Source organism: Typopeltis vanoorti, chromosome 15, assembly GCF_054136105.1.
Source record: "Typopeltis vanoorti isolate ZY-2024b chromosome 15, IOZ_Tvanoo_1.0, whole genome shotgun sequence".
NCBI lineage: Eukaryota > Metazoa > Arthropoda > Arachnida > Uropygi > Thelyphonidae > Typopeltis > Typopeltis vanoorti.
Window position 1 is genome coordinate 7,038,267 of NC_143563.1, and position 23,220 is coordinate 7,061,486.

The following is a 23,220-nucleotide window of genomic DNA, read 5'->3' on the forward strand; positions in this document are numbered from 1 at the left end:
TTTTTCTTTTCATATTGATATGTTTCATTAATGACCGTTCTTCATTACTTTTCTTTTCTGTCCAACTGATTTTCATCATCTTTCTCCAGCACCAAAGTTCAAATGCCTCCAACTTTTTCATGTCTTGTTTTGTTAGAGTCCAGGCCTCATAACCATATAATGCAGTGCTCCATATGTATGTTTTCACTAGCCTTTTTTTGAGCTGGATGCTAAGACCTTTACTGGTAAAAATGTTTCTTTTGTTATAGAATTCTTTTTTGGCTAGGATTATCCGTGCTTTAATATCTGATTGGTTTCTTCCATCTTCTGTGATAAGACTTCCAAGATATTTAAAAGAGGATACCTGTTGTAGTAGGTTATTATATATTTCTTGGTTTATTTTCATTGGATTTGCTTTACTTGTAATTAATAATTTTGTTTTCTTATAATTAATTTTTAAGGCTGTACTGTGTGAAGATTTCTTCCATCTTTGTTAGGGTGACTTTCAGTTTATTTTCATTATCAGCTAAAACTGCTATATCATCCGCAAACCGTAGCCAGTTAATATCAATTCCATTTATCTTAATTCCAGTTTCTATTAGTTCTTTCAGTTTATTTATTGCATCTTCAATATACAGATTAAATAATATGGGTGAAAGAGAGCACCCCTGTCTTACACCTCTTCGTATTTTTGCTATTGCGGTTTTTGTGGTATTGCTGGCTGCTTCTATTAGGGCTTCTTGATGCTCGTAAAGATTAAATATGAGCCTTCTATCTCTCCAATCTGCCTTTATTGTTTTTAGGAGGTGAAACATTTGATTCCAGTCAATACTATCGAAGGCTTTCTCCAAATCAAGAAAGACTGTCAGAGTATTTTGATTCTTCTCCAATCTTCTTTCAATAATTATTCTTAGAGCTAGTATTGCTTCTCTTGTCCCCTGCTATTTCCTTAATCCAAACTGGTCATTGCCAACATATTCTTCAACCTTCTTTGTTAGTCTTTTTTGTATATTTTCGAAGCATGTGATATTAGGCTTATTGTTCGATGATTTTCACACTTGTTTGCATTATTTACTTTAGGAATGGGTATGATAGAGCATTGTGTAAAATCTTTGGGGATGATCCCTGTTTCATAAATATCCTTTATGATCTTGGAAAGGTATGACTTAGTTATGTTTCCTGAGTATTTTATTAATTCTGAAGGGATGTTATCAGTGCTTGGTGCCTTGTTGGCTGACAATTCATTCAGTGCCCATTCAAATTCATCTTTTAATATAGTTGGACCAATTTCTTCCATATCAAGTCTTGTTTCATCTTCTATAGCCTTGGCATCTAGATCTTTTCACTATATAGATCTTCTAAGTACTCCTTCCATCTTTCTGAAATTTCTTCCTTATCTATAACTATGTTCCCCTGTTTATTTTTGATGATTGTACTTCTTGTCTTGTTTTGCTGGCTTATTCCTTTCATGTTGTTATAAGCTTTATCGATTCTTCCAGCTTTTGTTAGATCTTCTATTTCTTTACATTTCTCTGTATACCATTGTTCTTTTGCTTCTTTACACTTTCTATTTATCATATTTTTTATATGTTTATATTTGTCTTTGTTTTCTTCCTTTAGGGAGGTTTTGTATTTTCTTCTTTCATCTATTAGATCTAGAATGTCCTGCGTGATCCATGGTTTTTTATTTGCTTCTTGCTTAATCCTATGCAGTCATTGGTGGCCTTGATGATTGTATCCTTTAAATGAGTCCATTTTTCCTCTATGTTTTTCTTTTCCCTCTCTCCCATTTTAATGCTTTCATCAGTTTGCTGTTTATAGTTTCTATGGTTTTCCTCTGTTTTCAGGTTACTTAGGTTCCATTTTGGGCCTTTTCCTTGGTTGTGGCAACTTTTTAAATTTCAAATTACATTTCAATAAAACCAAATTGTGGTCACTATCAACATCAGCTCCCAGGTAACTTTTGCATGATTTTACTTGATTTTTAAATCTATTTCTTGTCATAATATAATCTATTTGGTACCTTCCTATATCCCCTGGCATTTTCCAAGTATACCTTCTTCTTTTTGGTACCCCATACCGGGTATTAGTAATGATCAGATTGAATTGGTGTCAGAACTTCAAAAGTCTATCTCCTCTTTCATTTCGGCATCCAAGTCCATACTTTCCCACCTCTCTACCATCTTTGCCTTCACCAATGACTGCATTCCAATCCCCCATGACAATAAGGTTATCTTCCTTCTTGGTTAGTTTGATTAGATTCTCAATATCTACATATACTCTCTCAACTTCATCATCACTGTGGTCGCTAGTAGGCATGTAAGCTTGTATTATTATAATATTTTTTGGTTTTGCTTCTAGTTTTACCATTATCAATCTGCTACTACATTTTACTGAGTTAATTACTCTTCTTCCCCCATTCCTTATTGAGAACCACCGCGACTCCATTTTTTGCTGTCTCATTACCTGAATGAATGATTCTGTAATCACCACTCCAAAAGTCTCCAGTTCCAGTCCATCTCATTTCACAAATTCCCAATATGGCTATTTTTAATCTATCCATTTCTTTCTTCAAATTTTCCAATTTGTAGGAGGGTTCTCGCATTCCACGTCCCAATGAATGTACAAGGATTTCGCTGGTTTACGACCTGGGAAGCCTTGCTTCATCCCCTGCCATGCACAAGTATTGAGTCATTGTGCGCTTTACTATCTTTTAGAATGTCCATCCATACTGCTATCTTACTAGGGAAAAATAGAACAAGGTGATATCCCCTTGCCTTCCTTGTCCAGCAATGCCTTCTAGAGAGGCTCAGTGTGCTAGCCATTTCTCATTCCTCATGATTATCCGCCTACCACAGTATCCTTTACACCGTTGTCACTTATGGTGATCTTCCGCTGATTAGGATGAAAGTTGTTGCTGCTCCAACTTCCAGCGGGCTGTAACTTATTTAATGGCAGTTACATCTCGCCATATCGCATCCCCGTCAGTGGAAATGTGTGGCTTTTTATAGAGATAACCATACCACTGTCTATCTCACCACCTCCTGTTGGTAGATGCCATCCTATTTCCATGACTGCTTATTCACAGGTTTGCCTGTTTATTCGCAGCTAACTTCTGTATCCAGAGGCCATTCCCCTATCTGCAACCCGGGGATGCGCTTGGTAGCATGGGACCCATGCCCCAAGATATATATATATATATAGATATAGGTATCTATATCTATATACCCAAGATATAGATATAGATATTTATTAACACAAAACCCGGGTTTCCAAATTTATTTTTCCTGCGTCAACCCCCCTCCCCCCATTATAAACAATCTTCAGCAGGATCATGAAATTGGAAGACATCCTAGTATTCAAACACAAGGTATGCACAAAATTTTTCCACCTCTTTTATTCTGCTATAATTGCCTTCTATACTTACCCATAATGCCTTAAAATATATATACCCCTTTTTTGAGTAATAATAGCCAATGTATTTAAAATAAGGGACACTCCTAAACAGAAACAGGCTATAATAGCCTTAATTATAATAATAGTGTTTAAGAGGAGTAGCATGGGAATTTTCCCAGAAACTATACCTAAAAAAGTTCATTGAAAATTGTTACATCAGGTGCTAGTGTAACCTTGTTGTAATGTCCATGATGCTAGATAGGCAGGAAAACTAGGTTTGAGTCCATTCATTGACTAGAGGAACTAGGCTTTTCTTCAGCCACTTCCTGAGATCAAACTTAGCAATCAACTCTGATAAGATAAAATGCTAAGCAGGATTTTCACTCTCCCTCTCCCAGGAGAAACTCTGGTGTATAGCCCTGCAACAAAGGAAATTTTGATGTAGAAATCACACAGTAATCTTCTGGCTGTGACTAGCTGCCAGCCAATTGCTAGAAATTAGGAGTTGATAAAGAAGTATTGCATATACTCCCTTTGTGGAATAACATAGTGTAGAGGATTTGTTTATTTTTAGCTAATCTTTCTTCTTCCCTCCTCATCAGGAAACTCTTCAATACACCACTGGTACATCTTTGTATACTTCGTAACTATAGTTTCTGTTTTTATTAATCAGAAGATAGATGGAAGATAAAAAATCACATGAATTTTAATGTGATTTTTTACTCTTATCAGTAAGTGATGATGATACTACTAAATTGTAGATGGGGATAAGACACTTGAATTGTCTATTATTTCATGCTTATGTGTTCTTCCTATCTCCTTTCATTAATAATTTTGTTCTTAATTTGCTTTTGTTAATTATTGGATTCTGCATATGTTATCTAAGTCTTTCTTTCTTAGGGATTTTACATGTTGATAATTTTTTTTTCTAGATATTAAATACAAGAAAGATGAAGTATTCAAGAGGATAAAACTATCTACTTTTATCACTCTGGTATGTATTAGAAATATTTCTACCTAAATAATTAGGAGTTAAATTTTATATATATATATATATATATATATACAGGGTGTTCGGGATAAATTTGACAGTTTCGTAAGGAAAAAGAAAATCTTCTTTGTATCTATTAAATTTAATGAATTGACATAAAACATTACAGGCAGAGTTAATTACAATACTATCAACAAGATTTACTCAAAATAACCACCATTAGCATCGATCGCAGCTTCAATTCTGCTTCGGAACCTCGAACAAGCTGATGCTACAGTCTCCCTGGGAAGGGCCGCAAAAACTGTTTTAATTTTATCCATTAACTGGGCTTTTGTATTACTGGAAGTGCGATTGGTGTCTTTTTCAACTGCACCCCATACAAAATAATCCATGGGGTTAAGGTCTGGGGAGTTTGGAGGCCAAACATTTGGACTGGTGAAGTCGTAGAAATTTTCAGACAACCATTTTTGACTTTTCCCAGAGGTGTGGCAAGGGGCCGAATCCTGCTGCCATACATACGGCCTACCATTGGCTACCCTTGTTATCCAGGGCTTGACTACAGTTAGCAACTCCACGAACAAAGCCCGAATTCCAATGCCAGGGTTCTTCAACACCTGTTCCTGCAGATTTGCGAGGAATTCTGCTGTACGAACGCGATCAGATCGTCTGCTAGGGATCTTTCTTCTTGCTACATCCTCGTAGTCACCATTGCAAGTCTCTAGTTCATGCCTGATTGTTTTTACTGTATTCAGGGAGCATTGGGCAGCAGTCGTAATATCCTTATTTTGATGGCGGGCACGAATCATCATGATACAAGTTATTCTCTTCCATGATTCAGGTGGGTTCCAGCTATCCATCCTTTCTGACATCTTGTATATGAATGAAGAAGGGTCCAAACTTTTAAATGAAGAGAAGTGTGTGTTAATACATGTAACTTACGGAAAAATATAATTAATTATAAATATGTCAAATTTATCCCGAACACCCTGTATATGACTAAGCCAAGATATACCAAAATAGAAAAAATACTATTTATTATTTGAGTGCACAACTAGTTTCATTTTCTTAGAAAACTTAAAAAAATTGCAAATGTGTGTATTTTATATATATTGATTTAATAAGTAACACGGATTCATGTTGCATGTGTTTCTTAAGAAAGAAAGTTAAAAATAAAATATAATTTATTTTTATTTTATTTATTTATTATTATTATATATATATATATATATATATATATATATATTTTTTGTTAATCCCATGTGTAAGATTGTCAGCTTATAATACATTAGCACCTTGGTGGGCTAAGGATTAGATGATCCAGAAACTCTGCTCTAGATACTGGCTTGGTTGGCCAAGTGGTTAGTGTATCCGCTCTCCAGCCAAAAGGCTGCGTGTTCGAATCCTGCCGTGGGCATGGATGTTTGTGATTGTCTGTGAAAGCACTAGTGGTGGTAGTCGGCGGTAGATGGCATTGGTGTTAGATGATAAAGGTCGGTGGAGTAGTGAGATGTTGTAGAGTTGATGCCCTCCCTCGATGAGTCTTTGGACTCCCTGGAGGTGTGATATAATAATATACCAAACATGAAACTTTTGTTTTTTCAAGCCACTTCGGGCCTTCAAAAAAAGTAAGCTGGTGATCTTATACTAGGCAGTGAAAATGTTGTACCACTTAAAGACATTCATGAAACATCCATGCTGTGGTATGAGTACATTTTACTGTGATAAGAGTAAAATGCAAATTGGGCATCAGAATCTTCAAACAGGTCACTTAAGAGTCAAAGTTTGATAACTGGGAATTGACCTCCACATAGCCTATAAAGAATGTGGAAAACTGACTGGGAGAAGCAACTTCTTACCCAATGAACAAAGGTGGACTGACCATCACCTAAGCTGTATTCAGGATGGTAGAAACTGCTTATGCATTGTGACAGTACAACATAATCAGATATTATCCCAACTTGGGTGTTGCCTGGGTCCTGGTTTTGTCATCTGTGAACCAGGGTTAAGAGTGAAGTTCATCCTACTGAAAAAACCTCAGTGTCAGCAGAATCAAAGATAAGCACCATCCATATAAGAACATCATTGAAAAGAAGTTGCGACCAGAAGTAGAAAAATGCTCTGATGTAATTGTTATTATTGAAAATGAAAAGACCACAACAAGGGAGCTCCTTCTAAATAATAATATTCAAATTAGTTTAATATTGAAAAGTAAACATAAAGATAAACATTTCAAATATGAGTCCGTTTCAAGTACAATAATCTTGAAAAATCAGCAATTCAACAATGAGATTAATTTGTCCCTGTATTCTCTCAGATGGGTCCGCAGGAGAAGTAGAAGAATTAATAATTAGTGAGAGAGAGAGAGAGAGCAGCTTATGTAAAGAAAGAGGAAAAACTGATGTTCTTCTTCTTGTAGACCTAAACACAGAGCAGGAAATGAATCCCAGGTGTATAAAAAATGTTTTGAAAAAATTTCAAGTAAAGAGCAGGGCTAACATTAATGGCAAGCTTGCAAGATTTATGTCAGGGTATGAATTAGTCATTACTAACATCAGGTTTTCTCATAAAAAATTTGCATCAAAGAAATACAAAACAAGAAAAGTAATTATTGTTGTCACCATGTTCTGATGCGCATAAAACAAGAAACACACCAAACAAGAAAAGTATTATTGTTGTCACCATGTTCTAACATTTGCATAAAACAAGAATTTATTGATTATGTTCTTGTTGATAGTGATATTTTCAGATTTGATTGAAGACACAAGAACAGTACAGGATATTTGAAATAGTAAGTGAGTGCTACTTGCAGGATAAGAATGAGCATTTTACTGAAAGTAAAAATGTCAACTATAGCTTAAAAAAGAAACAGTCAAGTGATTCTGAGTTGTAAACTGTAGACAGACTGACATATACAAATATTATTTGGTAATAAAGCAAATGACATAACAGCAACCTTAGAGACAGTATAAAAATAATCATAATTTAAAATTCTGAATATTCTTGTAAATTGTTTATGTTAGTATGTTTATTAGTTTTGGTTTCATAACACGCATTGTCGGCACTTGCGATGTATCCGTTATTGATGTTATTTTGTCAAAATGAAATGTAAAGCATTTAAAAAATGTATGTACTTACTGGATTTGGATAGTTGTGTTACTTTCAGAAATTTTATTGCAGTTTAAAATATTAAGTGTTGTGTTTTATGAAGATATTCTCTTGTCGCTAACGAAGACGTCATCCATTATACATAACTTCTTGCTTGCCACTTTCATGGGGTGCGCATGCTTGCCGAGGAGTTTGATGGGTGATTGACAGAGAGAGCGTTGAGTGTCGAAGTAACGGGGAGTAACAAGGGAGTGTTCGGAAAGAAAAGAGAATGCAGGCTGGCAGATATTTGGGTTCTGAAGAAATGGAGTTTTTTTTTATGTGACAGTCGGAGGAAAATTAATAGTACATTCCGAAAAAGGAATCATAGAACTGTGAGTTTTAAAAGTGGAAGACTGTCAGTAAGTATTGATAAATAAAAGAAGATATTGCAATTGATGTTCTAAAGGAATGCTCGAGGAAACGCTGATTAGAAGATTAATAGTAGATTCCAAAGAACTATGAAGTTTTAAAGTGTAAGACTGTCAATAAGTATTAGTGAATAAAAGAAGATATTGCTATTGACATTCTAAAGGAATGTTTGAGGAAATGCTGATTGAAAATTTCATCTGTTTTAAGGACACCGGATCTATTTGTTATTTCTACTGGAATAGGAGACGGAATTTAGCAACTTAGATAAAGCAGTAGAAGAAACTTTTTTGCTGGTACAAGAATTAGCAAAATTGAATTGCATAAAGCGAAAGTAATTATACTTTGGTGGATTCAGAATATCTACACTTCAGAGTCATTATCATCATCTTCAAATTCTTGCCATGTACCCTCAAGGGGTGTACAGGATATGATAGTACTACATGAAAAAAATTACATCGTTATTAATTTCCTATTTACAATTTTCCTCCAAATAAGTCTGTTACCTGTCAAGACTCCAACATTATCATATGTTATATTTCTATCATCTAAGGCACTTTGTACCGTATCAATCCACCTATATCTTGGTCTTCCTCTCGGTCGTTTTGCCGCCAACCTGGCCGAGAACACTTGTTTTGCTAATCTTTCCTCGCCCATTCTGTTTAAGTGACCACCTGAGATTAGCTCTGCTAACGCATTCCTGGATGTTGATAATGTCAAGTTCTTTCCTAATATCCTCGTTTATAATATGATATTGCCATTGATGCAATCTGTTCACGCCTATAATCTTTCTCAGGACTCTCATATCTGTGGTCTCTAGTCTTTGGTCAAGTGTTTTAGTTCTGACCCAGCTCTCAGATCCATAAGTTAGAACTGGTTTGAACACTGTCTTGTATACAGCTAATTTAGTGTTCCGACTAATTTCTCTCTTATTCCATATGAATTTATTCATTTAGCTTCCCACCATACCAGCTTTGCTGATTCTGTTGTCTATTTCTATATTTAATTTACCATCTTCAGTAAAAATCGTGCCTAAATAGCTGAAATGTTTTACTTGTTCCACAGGTTCTCCATTCACAACACGGTTGACATTTTCAATGATTCTGCCTATTTTCATTGTCTTTGTCTTTTTATTGCTGACCTTCATACCATATCTCTTACAACAGCTATTCAATTTAGTCAGAGAATCTTGCAGACTTGTAGCAGATTTATTGAGAGGTATAACATCATCTGCATAAAGCAAAGAGCTGACATTAACATCTCCAATTTCGATATACTTTTTAATACCACTTTCCTTCATAATGTGATCCATATAGATAATGAATAACAGAGGGGATAATGTACATCCTGTCTCACACCAGATTTAACATTAAACCATCTTCCTGTACTTCCTTCAATTCTAACTGTTGACTTACAACTCAAATAAAGAGTAAGTATTGCTTGATATAATGCCCCATTGACACCATATAACTGTAGCGTATTGAATAGCTTCTTTCTTGGCACCTTGTCATATGCCTTTTCCAGATCGACAAAACTTAAATACAGGTCTTTGTTATATTCCCATGCTTTCTCGACTCTTTGTCGTAAAGTGAAGATCTGATCCTGACAGCCTCTATTTGGCCTGAATCCAGCTTGTTCTTCACCAAGCTTTTCTTCCACAATTCTTCTCAACCGTTTCTCAAGTATACCTGCATAGATCTTGCCAGGAACACTCAGTAGGGAAATACCTCTGTAATTCTCACATTCAGTTTTATTTCCCTTTTTATATATGGGTACTATGAGAGCTCTACTCCAATCATCGGGAATTCTTCCCTCTTTCCAGGCTTTCTGAACTATGTAGTGCAGCCACTGTAAGACTCTTATACCACCATACTTCAGATTTCTGGTCGAATATCATCTACTCCTGCTGCCTTTCCACATTTCAAGCCTTTGATGGCTTTTTCTACTTCAAGTATGGATATGTATTCCTGACTGCATGCCTGGTTAGTGTTTTTTATCACTGTGCTGTCATCACTGCTTGTTTCATTTAGCAGTTTTTCAAAGTAATTACTCCATACTTCAAGGATATCTTTTTCTCCTGTTTTCATGTCACCTTTATAATCTCTAACTCCTTTTACAGCACTCTTTCCTCGATTCCTAAGCTTCTTCAACAACCTCCAGAATATTTTGCCACCTTCTTGATATTTATTTTCTATATTCTTGCCAAAGTCCTCCCATGACTTTTGTTTAGCTAGTTTTACGCAGTGTTTAGCATTCTTGCATTTGTCTCTATATTCTCCAAGAGCACTAGCTGACTTATTTGACAGGAACTTTTGACATGCTTTCTTCTTTTCCTTCACTGTCTCTTTAACTTCCTGTGTCCACCAGGGAGTTCTGATTTTTTTATCCTTACAGACAACCTCACCACATGCCTCTCTAGCTGAATCAATGTTTTCTTCAGAGTTTGCCACTGAATCTCCAAGGTTTAATTCCTGTTCTCAAACTCTTTCATTTTTTCTTCAATAATCTTTGTGTATTTTAGTCTACAGTTCACATCGGAGAGCTGCTCAACTTTTATTCGCTTTAAAACTTTTTTACATGTTATTCTTTTCAATATGAAATTCAATTTTATCCTGCTCAAGACTAAATAGTGATCGCTTCCAATTTCAAATCCTCTGTACACTCTGGTGTCCTGCACCAGGGAGAAAACATCACTATCAACAATAACATAGTCAATGAGACTTTTCTTATTCCTTGCCTCTTCTTTCCATGTAAATTTGTGCACATTTTTATGTTGGAACATGGTGTTAGTAATAACCAGTCCATGTCCTGAGCAGAAATCCAACAAATATTTGCCATTATTATTAGCTTTGCTCTTTTCTCCAAATTTTCCCAAAATATTTTTGTATGTCTGGTAATCATTTCCTACTCTGCTATTTAGATCCCCAACAAGGACCAACTTTTCCTTTTTCATTGTGTCAGTTGCTTTCTATAAAGTCTCAAAAAATTCCTCCACTTCTACCTTAGTAGAACCTTCTGTGGGACCATAGGCACAAATAAGTCTCATTGTTCAGTTCTCCATTCTCATATTTGCCCACATTACTCTACTTGAGACTGACTGCCATTGAAGAAGATTAGCCTCGTATTTTGTGTTGAATACTATGGCTACTCCTTCTTTTCCTTGATTGTCATTGCCTGAATATAACATTTTGTATTTATTGCTCAGAAAGATCTCACCAGTTTTGGTCTTTTTTGTTTCAGTCACCCCTATTATGTCGATCTGGTACTTATCTAATACCTCAGCTAGCTCCATTTCTTTGCTATTCAGGCTTCTTACGTTGATAGTATCGATCTTTAACTGTGTGATGTTGAGTTGGGGTTTGTTTTCAGATTTGTTCCAGTAGCTGACTTTTCGCTGTTCGCCCTGGTTCCCTGACGAAAACAACAGGGGCCTTGTTTAACCGGGCGACGCCCCAGCTAGCATGAAATTTTGTCATGTTGTACCATCATTTTGTATTTTGGTTTAACCAATAAGAATACAATTTGGTCGGCTAAATCTCAAATTGCCAGCCCATCCTCGTTCGTTCAGTATCCAAATAGATACCCAAAAGGGTGCACCACGAGAAGGTGAGGATTGGACATTAGGTCAGAAGCCCTGGTCGGTTCTCCGCATTCCTTTAAAGGCTATGTGGAGGTCTCCTCTCAGTTATACATCTTTGACCCTTAAACACCACTTCAGAGTCAGGAAGAATTAATGTGTGCTACATGAGAGTAAATGAGAAAGGATCCTATTAAAAGAAGAAGAGAATCTTATATCTTTGAAAAAGAGCCTCAGAGAAACTGGCTATGAACATTTTGTTATTGTGTAAACAAAGTGTTTAGTCTAGTGGATGATGAAGTATATGTTAAACAAATCAGTAATAGAATGAGTTCGAAAATGGGTTATTTCTTAAGTGTAAGATTATTTTAAAAGGCCTTGGATCCAATTAATTTTGTACTTAGTTATGTAATTTTGTTTGAAGTGTATATATAGTTTTTGTTTTATTAAATGTCTAATTTTTGTATTTGGTCTTTGATCAGTGATTTTTTTGGATTCTGAAAGAAATAGTAAAAAGGTCATTTCACCAATCGGAGTGAACCCTTGTGCATATATAAATATACTCGGTAATAGAAATAATTGTTATAGAGAAAATCTCATGAAAATGAGGATAGATTGAAAAAAAAATTAATGAAATTATCCTAACTAAACAAATGGCACAGTTGAACAGAGATTAAATAATAAAAATATCATCTTTAAACAATAGCATGATATATTCGGAAGAAAACATTGGTGGATTTAGCCAGAGAAGCATGTAATAATGAAGTTATCTTAAAAGTTTGAAAAAGAAAAATTCTGTAATGGATCCTGGAGGTTAATAAATCATTCATATAAAATATTACTGGCAAATAAGTCAGTATCCTCCTAGAGAATATAGAGAAAAATGTCAGAAAGCTATATGTAAAAGTAATTGAACAGAACTCATGAAAAGATTTTTAGAAATAGTATAGAAGATAAATATTGTGATGGTGGTAAAATGTTTTAGAGGCTACTCAAGAAGCATAACATTCAGGAAAGACTATCACAGTTGAATCAAAAATTATGATAGTAATATAAAATCAAATATTAGAATATTCTTGATGTCTGGAATAATTATCATCAAATTCCTTATGTTTTTTAAAGGATGTACAGGATACTGTAATAGTACTACATGAAAAATGTACATTATTACAATAACTTCTTATCACCAATTTTCCCCCAAATTAGTCTGTTATGTGTTAAGAATTTAGTATCGTCAGATCTTATATTTTGGTTTTCTAAGTCACTTCTTCTGTATTAGTCCCCTGATCAGGTCTTCGTCTACCTGTTTTTCCTGCTATCCTAATATCATATGCCTCTTACTAACCTTTCCTCTCCCATTCTGTTTATGTAACCATATATCTGAGATTTGCTTTTCTTACACATTCCCAAATGTCAAGTTCCTTCCTAATATCTTCATTTTTCAATGTACTTATGGTATTCAAATAATTTCCTGTTGTTTCTTAGAATTCTCATATTGATTTATTTTCTTGACAACCCACTATACCAGCTTTGCTTATTCTATTCTGTTTCTATATTTATTTTCCATATTCAGTAAATATTGTGCCGAAATATCTGAATTATTGTACTTATTCTAAAGACAGACTATTTTCATAGTACAGGTAACCCTTGTATAATGCGGATGTTAGGTTCCACAAAAATGCTGCTTTATATAAATCGCGTTATGCGAGACTCGGATCACATAGAAAAAGTAGGGTTAGGTTCCGAAATAGTTTTTTTTTTTTTTTTTAAGATTATATAAACAATGACATATCCAACAAAAATATATTTTTATTTGATTCAGGTAATTCATGTAAGTTAAGAAAACAAATGAACTATGAAACAAATACATAGTATAAAATTATAAAAAATTATAAATTGTACGTAAACTTCATTGCACATAATACATAAATGTTTTAGGCAAAATAAAATAAAGTGCATATTTTAATCGTCATCACTCAAAACATCTTCAAAACTAACATTTTGTAGATGTTCTTTATTTACGAGTGGGCGGACGTTGTCATCACTTGCAATCTCTTCCACATCATTAGTTTAATTCTCATTGCATACTTCAGTTGGGTTAGTTATCAAGAAGTTAGTAATAAGATCTTGCTTACCACTATGCTGCAATTTTTTTTTTATTAAGTTCATAATATGAAGCTAAACAAATATCCACTTGCTTGTGAATTTTCCGGAGCGCTCCATTGAGAGATCATAATCCATAAATTAACTTTCTTGCCAAGTCCAATCCTTCTGCTAATTTCATCATCATCATCATCAAATTCCTCCCATGTACCCTCAAGGGGTGTAGAGGATATGACAGTACTACATGAAAAAATTACATCATTACTAACTTCTTATCTACAATTTTCCTCCAAATCAGTCTGTTACTTGTCAAGACTCCAACATTATCAGATCTTATATTTCTATCGTCTAAGGCACTTTATACCGTATCAGTCCACCTATATCTTGGTCTTCCTCTGGGTCGTTTTCCTGCCAACCTGGCAGAGAACACTTGTTTTGCTAATCTTTCCTCTCCAATTCTATTTAAGTGACCATACCACCTGAGATTATCTCTGCTAACGCATTCCTGGATGCTGACAATGTCAAGTTCTTTCCTAATATCCTCATTTTTAATATGATATTGCCATTGATGCCATCTGTTCATGCCTATAATCTTTCTCAGGACTCTCATATCAGCGGTCTCTAGTCTTTGGTCAAGTGTTTTACTTCTGACCCAGCTCTCAGATCCATAAGTTAAAACTGGTTTGAACACTGTCTTGTATACAGCTAATTTAGTGTTCCGACTAATTTCTCTCTTATTCCATATGAATTTATTCAATTGACTTCCCACCATACCAGCTTTGCTGATTCTGTTCTCTATTTCTATATTTAATTTACCATCTTCAGTAAAAATCGTGCTGAAATGTTTTACTTGTTCCACAGGTTCTCCATTCACAACACAGTTGACGTTTTCAATGATTCTGCCTATTTTCATTGTCTTTGTCTTTTTATTGCTGATCTTCATACCATATCTATTACAACAGCTATTCAATTTAGTCAGAGAATCTTGCAGACTTGTAGCGGATTTATTTAGAAGCATAACATCATCTGCATAAAGCAAAGAGCTGACATTAACATCTCCAATTTTGATATCAGGTTTAATACCACTTTCCTTTATAATGTGATCCATATAGATAATGAATAACAGAGGGGATAATGTACATCCTTGTCTCACACCAGATTTAACATTAAACCATCTTCCTGTACTTTCTTCAATTCTAACTGTTGACTTACAACTCAAATAAAGAGTAAGTATTGCTTGATATAATGCCCCATTGACACCATATAACTGTAGCGTATTGAATAGCTTCTTTCTTGGCACCTTGTCATATGCCTTTTCCAGATCGACAAAACTTAAATACAGGTCTTTGTTATATTCCCATGCTTTCTCGACTCTTTGTCGTAAAGTGAAGATCTGATCCTGACAGCCTCTATTTGGCCTGAATCCAGCTTGTTCTTCACCAAGCTTTTCTTCCACAATTCTTCTCAACCGTTTCTCAAGTAATTTCTTTAAACTGAATTCTTTAATGGATTCATCACAATTAGAATCTTTGGCGGAACTTTCCCTCCATTTGGTTCGACGTCATCTATTAATTGTGCCAGTTCCTCATTTAAATCTATTTCCCCATCATTTAATTCACTCATTTCATTTTCAACCATATCGCAAAAGCGCTCTAAGTGGCCATTACTATAAAAATATTTTTTTTTACATAAAAAAAGCATTACATATTGTATGTAACTCACCAAAAAATAAAGTTGCTCAGCTTGAGATTAACACACTTATGAGTTTTCCTGGCAGAAAACGAAGACAATTTTCAACAATAAATACTTTATACCAGGGGTGTCAACGAATGTTTGCATAAGATCGATATTGTCCATACAGATATACCTGCGATCTACCTTTTATAAAATTGGAGTATAAGGTATAAGATTTCTAATTTATGTTTAGACAAAGAAAAAATTATCGTAATATTATTTATTATTATAATATATTATTATAATTATCGTAATATTAATTAGTTATAATGCTTAAAAGAATATTGCAGTTTTTTAACCACACTGGTTAAAATGAACATTTCATTTTGAACTTCCTGATGAATCAACATTATTTATTCTACACTGCATTGAGTTTGGGCGATGTCAACTGCATCAGTAGATTCGTCCAACTGAAGTGAAAAGGCCTGATGTTTCTTAATATCTTGCATTAGTTTCTCTTTTAGATCCGAATTTATTTCTTCTCGTTTTGCAATTGTATTTTGTTGATAGCAGCAACTATTTCTGATTTATTTTCAAAATTACAATACAACGATTCAGCTGCTTCAAGAAATGCTTTTTTAAAAATTGCACCATCACTAAAGGGTTTCTTATATTTGGCAAGAATATGGCTCACTTTTAAAGATGCAGTTGTTGCTGTCTCTGAGTTTGATATTATTTTAATGAAACATTACTGCTTTGATGACAAACTTTTCTTCAATTCTTGAATTTTGACTATTCGTAAATCACTGTTACGTGGGTACGCCATTTCATACTGCTGTGCACCTATTTAAAGTGTCGTTCCAAGTTCCCTTTTTTCGGCAGAGAAACACTTCCATTGCAAATCAAACAACATTTGTCTTTGATCTTAATAAAGAAATAATCATGTTCCCACTCTTGATGATAGTGGTATGTCTTTGCTTTTTTCATAGTAGTCATGATGGTACAATTTTAAATTATATTAAAACACTTTAAATTTCAAATTTTAAACTTGTAACAGAGCACCAGCACAAAACAAACAACCGAGTTTGTACTGTGCTGTTGTGTCCCAATTTACGATTATTATTATGTGAAACTTGTTTTTATCCAAATCTTATCTATATATGAGATATCACCAAAATACAAATATTCAAGCTTCTTCTCCCCTTAGTGTCCCTAAATATTTATTTTATACTGCGCCTTTCAGGACATTTAGTTTAAGATATAAAATTCAAAAACAAGGAGCAATTACTAAAATATGTCTGAGTGTGAAACTAATATGCAGTCGTGACCTTTATCTCGTAACTTAACAAAATATCCCCCCCCCCCGCGTGATTAGGTTCATAAGTTGTTACAAGTGGTGCATTGAGCGGCAATATCAGACAACTGTATTTTCAATGAACAAAAGTTTATTGAACTCTTAAACATAGTATAATTTATTCTTTATCAAATAAAACTCAATTCAATACTAAGAATATATAATACAAATTTACACCAGCTAAACACAAGTATTAGGTTAAGATCCTATATGAGAATTGTGATCATATCACCATAACAGATTCTATACATACAAACATGTATAATTCTAGAACTAGTTGACCCTTTGTCTAACCTCTTACTGGTCTGATCACGCTATAATTTGCATTTTCTAGGACATATATAATCAGCTATTCTAATTTTCTCACTAAGACAATATGGATTAAAATTATCCTTTCGCTGAGCCAATACACTCTTTTGACCTTTAAAACTCTCTCAGTTAAAATACAGTGTACATGCATAAATCTCTAGGCACATGAATACTTATTAATTAATAGTAACAAGTTCATTTTCATTCTAGTCTGACATGTACTAAAGTCCTAGTATAATTCTTATTAATCCCTTCAACTGTTCAGTAATTGAACAATGACTACAGTTACATGTGATTTGAATTGACACGAGATTTTACAGTACCTTTTGACTTGGGTCTTCTACACTGGTCTCTACCTTTTTCCGATTTTTTACCTTCCTAGGACGAACCCTTCTATAACTTATCACTCCTAAGTTCTTTTGGCACTAAGATGGGCTTTCACAATCTTTACCTTACATTCTTCAATCAAGGACATACATAGGATCAACTATTCTATGGCTGTGAAATTCACCACATGGGCACCGATTTCTTTTATAAAATTTTCTTTCTCTCGTTACAATCACTGAATGATGAAACACACTGGCATTATCTTCTTTCTTTTTAACTAAACGGCGTCCCTCATTTCTTACAATAGGAACATGGAATCGAAATCCTGCACACTTTGTTTCCTTATTGTGTCGGACAGAGAAAACTCCTAACCCGTCACTCAGGAAAACCACGTAGGACCTATACGAAGACTTGTGAAGAAAACCCTCAGGAAAAAAGCCTCAGGGGGGGGAGGTGTTCCTAACCCTTTTATACGATGACCCCTACCAGCACCTTCTTCAATTTCTTTTTCTTCCCCCCCCCCCTTACTGGAATCAATTTCACTGACCAATTAGAGTGGCGTTTTTCTGCCAAAACATCATGCAGTCCGTGTACACGCGACTGATACATGACGAAGTCTTAATTCGGGAATTTATAACCTTGAGCTTTAGGTTTTGTTTAAACTAACCTCTATGTCATCTATACTAAATTAATCCCCTTTCCAAAATTTTCTAAGAATTAACTCGAATCTTTAATCTCTTATTTCAAGTGTAAAAACTAGCCTCTTACATACAAAATCCTATGACTAATCTTCTTTGCTTTACTTAACCTTATTTTATCATATCACAACTGTAATAAAATTCCCTCCTTTTTTTATATTTAGTTCAACAAACAATGTCAGCTATATTGGATGCAAGCATATTTTTCTTTCTTTTAATTTTTTTGTATTCGTTATTTTCAAAGGCTCTTAACGATATCTGCTTAGGAATAAGCTTGCTTACTTAGTTATCTATACAGGGTTTTTATTTCTTCTCTTGTTACATCTTGATAACTCAAATTTTTACATTCTTAAGTCATCAGGGTGTAACAGTGCATCAAAGTGAACAAAAACCCAAAGTGGGCATGTCTGAGGGCACATTTAAATACATTTCCAAGTACACTCCACAACAAAAGTCTCATAGCAGGAAATTTAAATATTTGTAGCTAATACTTGTAATTTTTCTATTTAAATTTTTGAAATAAAATTCAGTTTAATATAATGAATTATAAAATGGAATTATTGTACAAAAATATTTATTTTAATTTTTTAATTAACGTAAATTTTAAATAGAACATAATATAGATTATTATTTGATAAATAGGTTAATATTATTTATTTGCTTTATCGTATTCAGACTCATTTATATGTTATTTTGAAAATTGAGACAAAATAAATTTGCAATCAACCCCAAAGCATTATACAATCTACCCGTAGATCGCGATCGACGTTATTGACACCCTGCTTTATAAGGTAAACAATTGACCTACATGCATGCTAAAGGGTATTTCCCCTAATATAAATTCGCTACTTATAACTACATGCACGATACGGGCAGACGCAAATTTAATGAAGATAAAAGTTGATTTTTAAATAAGATAAAGGGTTACTACAGTTTGTAGACAGTCTTATATCGAAACTGTGTTGTATAAGTACTGCATTATATGATGGTTACCTGTATTTGTCTTTTTATTGCTAATTTGAATGAAAATTTTGTTTCAGCAGTTATTCAATTTAGATAAGGAGTTCTATAGATTTCTACTCGATTTATTTAGGAGCATAACATCATCTGCATATAGATATGAGCTGAGATTAATATCTAATTTTGATATCAGGTTTAATGCTGCCACTTTCCTTTGCAATGTAATCCAGAGTGCAGTCATCCTGTAGAAAACTCATGTGATCACAGAATAGTTTGCTGTAGTGAAATTTCTTTAGAATAGCATTGTAGCTATGGGTTCTCATTTGGGATTTTTTCTGCTAGTTTGTTATAATGATATGATACTACAGCGCAAATTTATTATATTGATAGTAACAGTAGAGATAGTGTGCACTCTTATCTTACATCTATCTGTAAATCAGCAATTAGACATTGTGCCTAACTGCTGATTTACATCTTAAATATAGATTATATTGCTCTGTATAATATCTCATTTACATCATGTAATTGTAGTGCTTTGAATAGCTTTACTCTTGGCACCTTTTCATATTCTTTTCCATATCTACAAAACTTAAGTATAGAGCTTTGTTATATACCAGTGGTGGCCCGTACATAAGCACCGCGACACTGCAGCATCCCCAAGGAAAAAATTAAAAATTTAAATTTTGTTTGTGTTTATAAATAATAACAATGCTTACAACATTATATAAATGCAATATAACATGTTAAAGGTTACAGCTTATGTTTTGACATTGATTGAATAGTTAATAATTGGAATTGTTCAATTAACGCTTTAGATTATGAAACAAACGCACTGCGATCTAATGGCGATATTCGTTTGCACTTGTCATTGCACGTTATGTCATTCAGACACTGCTCAAACAGCAGTGTATTTTTAGTATCCTTACACGTTATTTCTGTGAGATATGAAACGTTTATTATTAGTGCGTGCGCGTGGTGAACTATTTTTTGTCAATATTATCATATTTTATTAAAATAACATATAATTATTTATTTATTATAGATACAAGGCTGAATTATGATGAGTGTCACTGTTGAAAATGAAAAGAATTATATATTTTCGATTATCATTACACGAAACAAATGCACTGCGATCTAACGCCGATATTCGTTTGCGCTTGTCATTGCTTTGATACGAAACTTTTATTATTGGTGTTTGTTCGTGGTGAGGATGAAATATTTTTAAGAAAGCTATTTTTAATATATAAATTTATTTATTAATAAATTCGTTACTGATTAGATTTTTTTTTTTTTTTTTTGCATGTGCAGCACCCTCACTTAAAATTTTCACCGGCTGCCACTGTTATATACTCAGTATTTCTCAACTTCTTATCATAAAGTGAAAATCTGATCCTGACAACCTCTAATTTAGCCTAAATCCTTTCTTAGCCCCTTCTCAAGTAGGCTTGCATAAATTTTACCTGTAACTCTTAGTAAGCAAATTAATTTTTGCCATTCTCATATTCAGTTTTATTTTTATTTATTTATTTATTTTATTATTATTATTTTTTTTTTGTAGATGAGTACTGTGTGAGTGCTAATCCACTCATCTAGAATTCAACCTTCTGCCCATGCCTTTTTAATTAAGCAGTGCCATCATTGTAAAGCTTTTATACTACCATATTTGAACATTTATGGTCGAATGACATCTTCTCTAATAACTTTCTGCATTTCAGTTTTTGATGCTTTTTTTTTTTTTTGGCTCAGTTATTAGTATGCACTCCTCAGTGTATTTCTACCTGCATTTTATCGGTTCTTATTTCATTTAACAGTCTTTCGAAGTAATTACTCCAGACATCTAGAATGTTTTTAGTTTTCAAATCATGTTTATCTTCTTTGATTTCATTCATAAATTTATATGAATTTTTGTATTATTCTCAAATTTTCCTGTGACCTTTATTTAGCTACTTTACACATTGTTTCGCTTTCTTACATTTTCCTCTGTATTCTCTTAATGTACATGCTGACTTACTTACCAGGAACTTTCAATATGCTTGCTGTTTTTTCATTACCACAGCTTTAATTTCTCAAATCTGTATTTGCTGTTCTGATTTTTTTTTATTCTTCCAGACAACCTCACCATACCAAACACCACACCAAAGTCTCCAAGGCATGGTTCTTGTTATCAAACTACTTCTTGTTTTTTCCTCAATAATATGAGTCTGCAGTTCACTTCTGAAAGCCACTTGACTTTGACTCTTTTCAAAACCTTTGTACATTTTTTTTTTCAATATGATATTCACTTTTATCCTGCTCAAAATTAACTGATGATCACTTCTTATTTCAGATCCTTTGTATATTCTTATATTCTGAATCAACATGAATATATCACTTTCACCAAAACATTGTTGATGATGATCATCATCAAATTCCTTATATGAACCCTTAGAGAGTGTGTATAGGATATTATGATAGTACGACATGAAAATGTTACAGTATTGCTAACTTCCTCTTGATAGTTTTTCCTCTAAGCTACCCTACTCTGTCAAATTCATATGCTGTCTATATTGTCCTCTCAATGTCACCAACCACCCTAAACTCTTTGGCTTCCTCTCCTTGAAAGTCAATATCTCTCAGTCCAACTTCCCTAGCAGTGAAGTTATTTTCCTTGGCTATTTTAACATTCACAATACCAATTGTCTTTCCTTCTCCAACTGCACAGACTAAGCATGTAGAGATATTTGAGACATTTGCCATCACAAATGACCTTACAGAAATTGTTCACATGTCCACCGGAATACCAGATAATCCCAACCACTCGCCAAACACACTCGACCTCTTTCTCACTAGTGATCTCTCCAAATATATTTGGGAGATTGTGAAGGTTATATCTCCCTTAGTGTAATTTAGATCCTGTGCTTATCTCTTCCCCTACCAAGCAACACTCACATAGCTATTTACAAGCAAGTCATCTAGCATTATAAGAACACCAAGCGGGATGACTTCCAAGATTTCTATGCCTCGTTTCCTTGACTGGATTATTGCTTTCAGCCTTCCAAACAATGCATTGAATGCATCACTGAAGTAATCTTGTCTGGAATGGAAGTATATCCCATTCCATGCTAAATTCTTATCCCCTAAGTAAGTCTTGGTTTTCCAAACGATTTATCAAGACTGTACAAATGAAGAATCAAGCATACTACAACTGGCTATCATCAAGAACTTCACCTTCTCTCATTGCTTAGACCAAAGCCCAAAACAACTGCAAAAAATTATCAGTGTATCAAAAACCAATTTTCAAACAGCCAAAAACAGGAACAATTTGGAGCTTGCATTGTGCTCAAATGGAAACCGTGAATTTTGGTCTCTTGCCACAACTTTTGCTTAACACTGCTACTACTCCCAGATGGGCATGTTGTCACTTGTCACATTGTCACTAAACTCTTCAGAAGGGAAGAGTTTAGAATGAAAGCCTTTCCCTCAGCTTATGTCTTGCAAATTATGGAGAAGAACAACACCATTCAAATTTTTTCATCTTGAGGTCCACCAATCAGTGACCACCAGCATCGATTCTGCCACTTTTTTTCACAGCTTTTGGGTGCAAGGTATAGAAAGATTTGGAGAAACTTGTGTGGTTTTTCTCTCTCTTGTCATTTTCAAGACATTTGGTCAAGTCTAATATGGATAGCTTCCTGAGCAAACTACATCTTGGATCTTCCTTTTAGCTTTCAATTAGATCACCAGGTGCTTCTCTGGTTCGCTACATGTTGTGGGATGGTTGCTTTCCTGTTCAGATTTCCACACCAGTGTTGTAGTACCCTAAGATACTCCAGCATGTGGAGAAAGCTGATCTAGACAAACATTGTACTGCTCAAACACTAACCCAAAGCCTGGAATTTCAGCTAATGTTATTGTCACAGCAAATAATCTATAGCAGAAGGTATTAGTTTTCTTGAAGTAAATTCCTAGGTTGGTGAACTGTTCAGCATAAAAACATTACAGTTCATTGTCACTATAGCAGATTTATAATGGGTGCAGAGTGGTCTTTATAGTGGTAAGTCTACTTTAGAATGTCCTTTAAAATAGCAGTGTTGCTATGCAGTTGTATGTTTGACTCATTATGGTAAGGAAGTTTGCTCTAGTAGGAGATGACTATATTTACATAAATAACAAAAAGTGAATTGCAAATGTTAACAGTGCATTATATATTTCCTATACCAAAGTCAATTCATTGGTTACATCAGCAATGCAAAAAATTATTTTTTCTGCAAGACTTCACTGTTTCAATAATGTTAATGAATGCCAATTTCATTACATACATTTGATAATTTTAATAAAATGGCTGCTGGATTTACTATAT

General features: G+C 34.0%; 1 protein-coding gene across 5 annotated transcripts in view; it reads left to right on the forward strand.

The window, feature by feature from the left end:
- Positions 1 to 23,220, forward strand: part of LOC150098334 (centrosomal protein of 41 kDa-like) — a 188,136-nt gene that overhangs the window by 42,712 nt on the left and 122,204 nt on the right. For all 5 annotated transcript variants that reach the window (XR_016549515.1, XR_016549514.1, XM_090405327.1 and 2 more), the window contains one exon: positions 4,308 to 4,369. Coding sequence is in view for 3 of the 5 variants with exons in the window: in XM_090405327.1 (XP_090261453.1) it covers positions 4,308 to 4,369 (62 nt within the window). In the remaining 2 variants the exon portion in view is untranslated. The remainder of the gene's footprint in view (positions 1 to 4,307; positions 4,370 to 23,220) is intronic.